This window comes from Elephas maximus, chromosome 16, assembly GCF_024166365.1.
Source record: "Elephas maximus indicus isolate mEleMax1 chromosome 16, mEleMax1 primary haplotype, whole genome shotgun sequence".
NCBI classification, from domain to species: domain Eukaryota; kingdom Metazoa; phylum Chordata; class Mammalia; order Proboscidea; family Elephantidae; genus Elephas; species Elephas maximus.
Window position 1 is genome coordinate 18,801,127 of NC_064834.1, and position 11,125 is coordinate 18,812,251.

Genomic DNA, 11,125 nt, shown 5'->3' on the forward strand with positions numbered 1-11,125 from the left:
TGTTTTAAAGAAGTAAACCAGAAGCAAAAAAGAAAGTATATGCAATGGGATTTAAAAAAACCTCTACACACTTGCCTGCACCGAAACAAATATCATTCAAAACAATGTGAATGTCCACATCCAGGGAATGAGACTGCATAATATAATTTCGAAAGCTTATGAAAGCTTGGTGGAAGAGACGAGCTGTGGAAACAGAAAATTGAAATAGGCAGAGCTTAGTTTTCATTTAAAAAAAGAAAGAGTACACGTATGCACTAAACAAACCATTCATTGCATTTTACAATGATTTTTATAAGCAACTTGAAAGCGTTTTTTTTCTTTGTATTGAAGTAAATGGTATGTGTTAGAAAGAGGCGAGATAACTGGCAGAAATACTTTTAAATACACATATTTTTAGATACTTTCAGCTTAAAGGGATGACATTTTATCAGAAATGTACCTTAATGATATGTCTTACTTAGTTTTTCCACAGATCAGAAAATAGGCAAGAACACTAAAATCCCATTTTCTAATGCAAAACTTTTGACTGGCAGTTTTAGAGTCTTTATGGCGTCAAATTCACTAACACTGGGAAAAGGCAGCGCACTGGAATGTCTCGTCATTATTCAAATGACATAAGGATTTTTCCCCCAACAAAATGACTGAGATGGGCTGACAATCTCCACTTTTGTTTACCCACCTCTAGGCCTATGCAGATTCTGGCATTGGGGACTCCCCCTCTGCCATGTAGTCTGGCTCAGAAGGTCAGTCCTGCCAGCATCCTTCTAAGGCAGAAGCAAAGGTTAGGGACATGCCTCTAGACCACAACTGTGCCCTTCTTTCTAGGCCACAGAGTGTCCCACACAACACCAACAAAAATATACTCTAAGAATAAAAGATTACTTACCATCAAGTCCATAATCAGCACCCAGTTTCTGAATTTCTTTCCTCTTGTAAAACTTGTCTAAGACCTTTTTTACTTCATCTGGAAGAAAGATAGCAAAATTTAACATTTGTTTCCTTTCTCAGGTAGAGAAGTGCCCAAAAGGTGAAAGAAATCTCAAGTTGTAACACTTAAGGCAGTCATCTACTGAGTGTTGCAAAAACTTGAAGGTTTTCATTGATCACAAGCTCTTTCTGGGTTAACAGTGCAAAGAGCGTCCAAGCCACATAATACAATGTTCCAGTAATATTGCAGAGCGATGAGCAAGGTGATGCAGGATCAGAGGAAGCAGCCCCTAACCTCCACTGCTTTTAGATAAACACGTTCTGTTTAATTTACTTAACAACCATTCTGGATATCAAATCATGAGCAGCTAAAATGCATCCAGAAAGACAATCAATACAGCCCGGACCAGAATATCGTGTTTTATGCAAATAAAGAGGCAGGTAATGATCTTTAGTTTAAAGATATTAGGGAGAACAGATCACACTTATTTTGTTCTAGGCGACACAACTAACATCAGTGCAAGGTGAGGAAAACAGATTTCAGTGGAATCTACACATGAACTTTCTAACAATTACCTAAAAAAAAAAAAAAAAAAAACAAAAAACCCGTTACCCTGCTGAGTCAAATTTGACTTGTAGCGACCCTACAGGACAGAGTAGAACTGCCCCATAGAGTTTCCAAGGAGCGCCTGGTGGATTTCAACTGCTGACCTATTGGTTAGCAGCTATAGCACTTAACCACTACGCCACCAGGGTTTCCTTCTAACCATCAGGACAGTGAAAAAGGGCTGCCTCACATTATGAGCTCTTTGTTGTGGGATATACTCAAGCAAGGGTTAGATGGCTGTAGTTCAGGAGTGATGTCAGAGAAGCTTCTGTGCTGTAGGGAGGTTGAACTAGATGCCTGCTGAAGTAACATGCCACTATGAATCATAATTTTATAAGTGAAGTAGTTTAAATTCATCAACTTGAGACTGAATTAACGTCAACATGCTAAAATAAGACTATTGTGTTATTCTATAGAGATGAACACTTTACTAGTCCATTCACACTTGCATTTCTAGGAAAGCAGGCCAAAACTGGGGATGTAGTCTTTGCCATGAAACACAGAAAGGCCAGTGGCCTGTATTTTTACCTCCCACAAGAGCCACACATGTACAATACTCACTGAAGAAAAGAAGCCTGACGAAGGCTTCCCACTAACAAAACTTTGTTTTGTACAACGTGGGTACAGTGATTTTTGAAATCACTGCTTTAGTCACATTTACCCACAACTAAAGGTAATATATATCTTCAGTCACAGGCTGCTTGAGAAAATTCTGCTGACCTATAAACTCAATACAGAAAACAGATCCCATGTATTGAACTTAACCCATTTTCGGTGACTAACACTCCAGTGTCATATAAGAATCATGCTATTTTATTCAATTTAAAATACTTCTAAAATGTAAGGTTTCTCATTATGCTGAGTGAAAGAAACAAGTCTCAGAAGACCACTTATTGAAAACTATTTCTATGAAATGTCCAGAAGAGGTACATCTACGGAGACAGAAAGTACATTAGCGGTTGCCCAGGGCTGGGGAGGCCAGGGAGCAGGGAGTGATTGCCAATGGGTACAGAGTTCCTTTCTGGGGTGATGAAAATGTTCTAAAATTAGATTATGATCACAGTTACACAACCTGCAAATATATTAAAAACCACTGAATTATACACTTGAAACGGGCAAACTTTATGGCATGTAAATTATAACTCAAAAATGAATATTACCCACAAAAAGTGAGGTTTCTCTGCATCAAGACTGTATCTAAAAAGGTTTTTCAAAGTCCATTAGTCAATTTTTAAAAAATTGTTGTAAAAACATGAACACAATGGAAACGGCATTGAAAAAGTATACTTTTAAAACTACTACAGAAGTATATAAAAATTGTTTTTAAAAAAATAAATAAAGCCTGTACTGTCTCATTGTTCCTAACAGAATGACCTGAATTTTGGCCATAATTACTTCTCATTAAAATTAACAAGTGATTAAAGCAGACACCCTGGATTTCAGCCAGAGCCGAAATGAGGCAGGTCCCTGGGTGGCTCCAAACAGTTAAGCGCTTGACAACTAGCCAGAAGGCTGGTGATCTGAAGCCACCCAGGAGCGCCTCAGAAGACAGGCTTGGTGATCCACTTCTGAAAGATCACAGCCTTGAAAACCCTATGGTGCACACCTGGGATCACCACGAGTCAGAATCCACTTGACGCCAACTAACAACAGCAACAACAGAAATGAGTCAGCTACTACAACTTTTAACCAGGTAGCAGCTTTCTTCCTGCTGCCTTTAACGGGCGCCTGGGATTTAATACCGCTATGCTGGGATTCAACTACATTTGCTAGAACTCAGAGGCTAGAGAGCTCAGTATAAACTCTAAGCCAACTGCACTGTGTTTTAAATGATTACACCTTCTTTTGAAAAGAAGACAAGATCTTAAAAAACAGCCCATCAAGGTAGTTTCTCTTCTAAAATGTAAATGTGCCTCATATGAGTCTTGACACAAAAATAATCACCACCTTACTCACTCCATTTATATCCTGACAAAGAAGTCGCTATTCCTGTAGCCTTCTGACTTGTTAAACCGCGCGATTTACCCCTGTGGCTAAGGTGTTTTCATTCTCTTGTTTCACTGTAGTCACCAGTAAATAACTAAAAACCCATCCAAAATACATCAAAGCTACGTGTTCACCTGAGGGAAGGATGGGTGGATGGGAAGCTGTGCGACTCAACCTATTCATAGCCGAATAGGAATGGCGACTCCACAGTGGAAAAGCCAGATGGAGAGAAGTTAGCAGAACAGGTTAGGAATATCTAGGACCCAAAAAGGACAGACAGAAGAGGCATGTTGTTGTCAGGTGCCGTCAAGGCAACTCCGACTCACAGAGATCCCACATGTGCAGAGTAGTGCTGCGCTCCATAGGGTCTTCAGGGCTGTGGCCTTTCAGGAGCAGATCATTGGGCCTGTCTTCCGAGGCGCCTTTCGAACCCATTGCCATCAAGTCGATTCCAACTCAAGGTGACCCTAAAGGATGGAGCAGAACTGCCCTACACGGTTCCCAAGGATGTCATCTTTATGGATACAGACTGCTGCATCTTCCTCTCATGGAGTGGCTGGTGGGTTTGAACCAACGACCTTTCAGTTAGCAGCCGAGTGCTTAATCACTGCACTCCCCAGTTCCATGAGGTGCCTCTGGTGGGTTCAAACCGCCAACCTTTTGTCTCGTAGTTGAGCACTTAACCATTTGCACCACTCAGGGGCTCCAGAAGAGTCATACAAAACCAGAATCAATCCTGAAGAGACTGTATCAAAAACCACCAAATAATGACACTTAGTTCCTGCCCCTTTAATAATACTTCCTAGTATTACTTCCCTTCCTGTGAATAAGAAGAGGTACGAGAACAGTGTGCTAGTAGTGGTAAGGAGCTTGTATCCAACCTTTCATATCATCACCAAGGGAATTATGAAACGCGGTGCAAGACTTGCTAACACTGCCACTACTGCATCAGGGAGCCATGTGTCAGGCCAAATGCTTCTGGCTTTTCTGCAGCTCTTCCAGGTAACGGATGAGACAGCAGCACTCAAACTGAGGAGTCTCCGCTGTTCCTTTACCCCCACATGGGTCTGTGCCAGATACACCTACATCAAATCACACTAATTGGTTAAGCCTCTGTACTTCTATAAGGTTCTTCTTGCAACCAAGGGCATGAGGTCCATTCAGGCAGCTAGAGGTGCTGAAGGGTAGTCTCTCTGGTGGGAAAAGTGTCATCAAATAGCCTGAACAGGGATGGTGCCATAATCTTGACCCCTTAGCACTACAACCTAATTCTGTGCTTCCTAAATGGCATGTCAGAACATGTGAGTCCAGGTGTTCTGCCAAGCAAGTGTCCCCAAAACTCTGACTCCCATTCACTCTACTAACACAGAGGTGAGTTGCTTCCACCCCCCTTGCCACAGCCCTACCAATTCAAGTCCCAATCTGCACCCACCCATCTTCTGCTACTAGAACCTACTAGGAAACCACCCCAACCTGCCTCAATTTATCTGAGACCTTGACTGTGAGTCACAATTGCTAAAAAAATCCACCCATGAATATGATTTGCGGCTGCCACCTCCTGTGAACATGCCGGTGATCACTCAAAAGCCAGGAGGAGAGCACACTCTGAAGGTGCACCTGTCACCTGAGGACAGCTAGGGCTGACCTGGCCGATTGGAATGCCTGGGTGCTGCCTTCCTCCTTCACCACCCCACCCAAAGCCTTGGGCAACCTTTGCAGAAAAAGGAGGGACACTCCTCCACCAAAGCTAGCTGTACTTCACTTCTAGAACTTCCAAACACTTAAAAATTCACGCCAGTGCCCAAAAGGCTTATAAACACTGCTCTATTGGAGCTCAACGATTATGAGCAGAAATATACCCAAGGAATTTTACACCAGCTATTAACAGCCTAAAGGAGGCGAGAGGTTTAGACAAAAATCCCTTATTTGTACAATTACTTAAAAACACCTATTTAATAGGTTCCTCACATCAACCTACTAAGTAGATAGGAGAGATTATCTGGGCCCCTGTGGGAATAGTTTTCCCAGTGTCCACACATCACAGATTCTATCACAGGGTGACAACCCAGGAACTCTGCCCTCCATTTTTCAAATACTGAGTGTCAGTACAAACGATGCTAGTTTACATCTGTTGAGCCCTTTACACTTCTCAAGAGTGCTCTGCCACATACCTTATGGAGATTTCCACAATAACCCAGCGAGAAGGCAGAGAAAATATTCTTCTCATCAACCAGGAAATTTTAACAATGGAGAAAAGGCAACTGAATGAAAACCAGGCCAGTCACTTAACTGCTAAATGCCTATCCAAAATACGAACTATCTTTTCAGTTGTAGTCTACCTACATCTACGTGGTAATATGCATTACAATCAACCAGAATACACACACATACAACACCTACTGTGTGTCTAGAACAGTGCCTGGCACACAGTAGACAATAAGTATTTGTTGAATGGCTGTCAGACTGGAGATACAGCAGTGAACAAGACACTAATGGCCATGTTCTCCTGGAGCCCACGTGGACTCTGGTGTATGTTTACCTCGGCTGATCAAGCAATTACAAATGTGATGAGTGTCACTGCAGGGGAAACAAAGGACGATAAGGGAGTCTGGAAACTTAACCTACTCTACTCGCCAGGAAGCAGCATTTTAAAAAAAATTAGGCTACCATTAATAATCAAGACGAGTCAGCTAGATTAAAAATGAAGTAGCCTAGAGAAGAAGTGCCCAGTAGTCTAGGCAGGGAATGTAGCACATGCAGAAGGGCTGGAGCAAAAGTGCACACGGCACATTTCATCAATGTGTGTGGAAAGCAGCATGCGCTGAGGCTGGAGAGGTACCTGGGCCAGGTCAGGCAGGGCCTTACAGGCCATAATGGTTGGGGACCCTTTTAAACTAAGGACAGTGGAAAAACGAAACAACTTTTTGCAGGGCAGTAGCATGATTGTACCTTTTTAAAAGAACATCTGGGCTACAGGTTAAGAATGGATTAGAGAGATCAAAGGTGTACAAGGAGACAAGCAAGGGGCTACTGCAACAGTCCAGTCAAAAGACAGAAATTGATAATTCAGGCTAGGCTGGTTGCAATGGAGAAGAGAAGTGAATGAGTTCAATAAATATTTATGAGGCAGAATCAATAAGACTTGTCAATGGGACTTTGATTGTTTGATGGAGGGGGTAAGGGATGGGAAGAATCAAGACTACTAGGTTTTTGACTTGAGCACCCAGTGATACCGGAGAACGATATGGGGGAAGGAGCAAGTAGCAACCTGGAGGGTGTGCAGGTGAAGGGAAGAGGATAAGTTGTCTTGGACTTGCTGAGGTGAGGTTCATGTGAGAAATCTAAGCAGAGATACCTCGTAGGCAGCTAGACATATACAGGTCCAGGGAAAATGAGAGAGGCGCAGTCTAAAGACAAAGATTGAATTAACACATAAATGTTAAGTGACCTCAAGGGAAGACAATGAGACCCCCTAGAAAGTGTACTGAATAAGAAGGCAAGGCGACATGGGACAGAGCCTTGAAGTACACCAACTTTTCAGGAGACCCCCCCCCCAAAAAAAGCCACTGCCGTTGAGTAAATTCCAACTCATAGTGACCCTATACGACAGAGCTGAACTGCCCTATAGGGTTTCCAAGAAGCAGCTGGCAGATTCAAACTGCCAACCTTTTGATTAGCAGCCAAACACTTAATCATTGTGCCACCAAGACTACCTTTTCAGGAAAGGAGCAAGCAAGAGATTGAGAAGTGACAGATTATTGTCCCGATCTCTATGGGAAAGTAAAGAAAACAAAAAATCCTCACAACTGGACCAATAAACAACATCATGATAAATGGAGAAAAGACTGAAGTTGTCAAGGTTTTTGTTTTACTTGGGTCCACAATCAAGGCTCATGGAAGTAGCGGTCAAGAAATCAAACCTCATATTACATTAGGCAAATCCGCTGCAAAAGACCTCTTCAATGTTTTAAAAAACAAAGATGTCATCTGAAAGACTAAGGTGCACCTGACCCAAGCCATGGTATTTTCAATCACCTCACAGGCATGTGAAAGCTGGACAATGAATAAGGACGACTGAATTATGGTGTTGGCAAAGAATATTGAATGTACCATGGACTGCCAGAAAAATGAACAAATCTGTCTTAAAAGTACAGCCAGAATCCTGCTTAGAAGGGAGGGTGGCAAGACTTCGTCATACATACTTTGGACATGTTACCAGGAGGGATCAGTCCCTGGAGAAGGACATCACAGTCCGTAGAGGGTGAGCGAAAAAGAGGAAAACCATCAGCGAGACGGACTGACACAGTGGCTACAACAACAGGCTCAAACACAGTAATGACTGTGAGAATTGCGCAGGACTGGGTAGGGTTTCATTCTGCTGTACACAGGGTCGCCACGGGTCAGAACTGACTGGAAGACACCTAACAACAATAACAACTATGTGGCTACATAAGATTGTGGAAGTTTATTGTTTTCTGCAGCCCCTCTTGCAATGCTGAAAGGATTATTCTAGTAAATTTAATGTATGGATCAATTCCAACTAAGGGAGATGAAAAGCTGCCCAGTACACACTGGTCCAATGAGGTATCTAAGGATTCTCCACCAAAAGAAAACATGCTGCTGACAATCCAGTATCTTCATTCTATCTCCTTTCAGGGAGCATCGATGACTAATCAATTCCAGATGTTAAGGCTGATTAGAACAGCAAAGACATTTTCAGGTGAATTGGAATAGCAGCACAAAAGAAGGGTTTATCTATATTTACCTAATAAGACAAATCATTTCACACAAATTACGATATGCCTTAATATACAATTAAACCCACTGCCGTCGAGTCGATTTTTACATTATTAAAATAATATAGTCCCTAATGCCAAGTAAAGTGAAAAGGCCTTCCTTAACACTGCTTGGATGAATAGGTCAAAGAGTAACTTATACTGTGGGTTCCATCATGTTTTTAGTGAAAATACTGTCCTTCTGCTCTGAAAAACAAGGTTTGATTCATAGCATGCTGTAGTCTATATTTTAAAAATTATAACAGAGGCACTAAGGTTCCTTGTTGAAGTGAACTGCCTGAAGATAGTTTCTGGCTAGCTATAGCATTATCTTCTCAGCCTCCCAGAACACTTCATTTGGTCAAAAGAAACTCTCTCATCCACCTAATCAGCCAGAAGCTAAAGAAATACAGCCACATCATCAGAAACTGCACAGGTCCCTTGAAAACATTTGCAAGCTCCCTGTCAAATGCACCCAAGGTTACTTTGGGGGGCAAAATCCACTGCCAGTTGCTGATGGTAAGTTTTCCTTTCTCCCTGGAGCCCCAGATGATTAGAGTCCCTACCACCTCTGGTAAGAACACCATTATCATGTTCTATTTTGTATTACAGTTGATTATCACTACATCCTTCCTCTCCACAAAACTGTAAATTCCTTGAGGGAAGATCTGGATTTGACTCTGGTTCCTCTTAGTAACCACCATACAGCCTAACATGGTCTGGGCTTCGTCAGCCTAGTCAATGACAAAGAATCCTGAAAGAAGTCCTCTGGTTTTACACACACACACACACACATACACACACTCTCTCTCATACACACACACTGATACACACACATACACATCCCACCTTTCAGGGACAATAGTTCTGGGTAACGAAGGAGGAACAAAGAATGCTTGAAAAGGAAGTCACCTACTTAACTACTCAAAAAACTTAATTGTTCCAACACAAAAAGGTTTAAACCATTCAGAGGGAAGGGCAGTCAAAGGGAAAAGGTCACTTCTGGGGGTGGGCCGTTAAGGACAAATCAGACACAGTCCCAAGCCTTAAGCGGCTCAAAAGCCAGCGAGATTTCGGGGGACAACTTAGTCAAGTGGCATAACACAGTTCACAAAGTTAATGTTCTACATCCCAGTCTGGTGAGTAGAGTCTGGGGTCTTAAAAGCTTGTGAGTGTCCATCTAAAGTACAACTATTGGTTTTTAGTGTCTGGAGCAAAAGAGAATGAAGGAAATCAAAGGCTCAAAGAAGAAACTAGTCCACAGGACTAAAAAGAACACAAGACCCACAACTTCTAACTTGAGACCAGAGGAACTAGATGGCGCCCAGGTACCACTACTAACCATTCTGGCCAGAGACACGATAGAAGGTCCCAGAAAGAACGGGAGAAAAATGTAGAACAAAGGTCAAATTCCTAAAAAAGGCCAGATTTATTGGACCAATAGAGACTAGTGGAACCCCTGAAACTACCGCCTAAGATACCCTTTGAACTTGGAATTCAAGCTATTTCTGCAGGTCACCTTTCAGCCAAATAACAGATTGGCTTATAAAATAAACAATACCCGTGAGTAATGGCTCCCTTGAACAAACAACCATATGAGACCAGCCGATCAACAGTTAGCCAAAAGCAAAGATACACAAGGCAAGGAGAGGAAGGAAAGCTAGATCAATGGAGGCAGAGCAAACGGAACGGAAATAATGAGAATACTGACACACTGTAAAAATTATAACCGATGGCATGGAACAATTTGTATAAAAATTGTTTAAGGTAATCTAATTAGCTGTATAAACTTTCGCCAAAACACATTACCAAGAGAGAAAAAAAAAAAGCTAGCAAGGGTGGCAGACACTGACAAGCCCCGTGTCAACGCCCGAGGGGACCTGGGGTCGCCCAGACACGGGAGCGCAGCCCTCCCGCGGCCGGTGGGCCCGGCGGCCACCACCGCCCGCCGCCCCCGCCTAGCCCCTGCCCTCACTCTTGTCCAGAGGCCGGCTCAGCTCGGCCCCGACGTCGCCATCCGCACTGGGGCCCAGGGGTTTCACAGTCAGCGGCACGAACAAGGACGTGTTCGGGGCTTTGGAGCCACCGGAGGCGGAGGAGGAGGCGGCGGCAACGGCAGGAAGGCGCCCCAGAGCCCCAGGAGAGAGTCCGACGTGCGCGCGAAGGGCGGAGCAGACGGCCGCCCGGTGGCCAGCCCGGCGTCCCGCCGGGAGCCGAGCCCACCACACCGCACACCGAGGAAAGGACATCGAGGCCGCCGGCCCTGGACGAACCAGGAGCAGCCCGCGGACACGGCGGCGCACAGTGACGCACATCCCCGGGGCCTGCCGCCCGGGAAGACCCGAGCCGACCGGGTAGGCTGCCCGGAAAGACGCCCTACCGTTTCAGGAAATAGTAACGCCGTATGACTGGCTTCACGGGAAAGGAAGCCTTATAAGGAAAAGCCCTTAAAGGTACATTTTACTCTATTTTCCATTGGAGAGTGGGATCAGCGATCGCTAAAGAAGAAAATAATCAGGCATCTTTGGGGACGCCACAGATGAGCGCGGGGACCTGCGCGGTGCGCCACGTGACCCAAACTGGCAGGCTGGGGAGCTGGTGTCCTGGAGCACGTGGGCTGTCGGGGAGCCGTGCCGGCAGGGTGGGGGAGAGGCTGCTTGTCCCCCGCTTAGGCGCGTGATGTGCGGACTGGAGCGCTAAAGAGCATTCTCCCCGAAGCTTCCTTGGATTATTAGCTTTCGTTTCCCAATAGGGCCAAGTAGGAGAACATAACCTGATCTGTCCCCTCGCGAGGGTAGCCAAGGAATTTTGTTGTTCAGGTTCTTAGGTA

General features: G+C 44.1%; 1 protein-coding gene across 2 annotated transcripts in view; it reads right to left on the reverse strand.

Annotated features, from left to right (window-relative positions):
- SUPV3L1 (Suv3 like RNA helicase) overlaps window positions 1–10,674 on the reverse strand; it is a 32,625-nt gene extending 21,951 nt beyond the window's left edge. Inside the window, exons 1-4 of one of the 2 annotated variants that reach the window (XM_049855426.1) lie at window positions 10,271–10,359; window positions 887–964; window positions 680–764; window positions 76–183 (exon numbers count right to left, since the gene is read on the reverse strand). In XM_049855426.1, coding sequence (XP_049711383.1) covers window positions 76–183; window positions 680–764; window positions 887–898 — 205 coding nt within the window. In that variant the 5' untranslated portion in view covers window positions 899–964; window positions 10,271–10,359. Of the gene's footprint in view, window positions 1–75; window positions 184–679; window positions 765–886; window positions 965–10,270 lie in introns of both variants that reach the window. The other variant, XM_049855425.1, reaches the window with a different exon arrangement.
- Window positions 10,675–11,125: the final 451 nt, after the last annotated feature.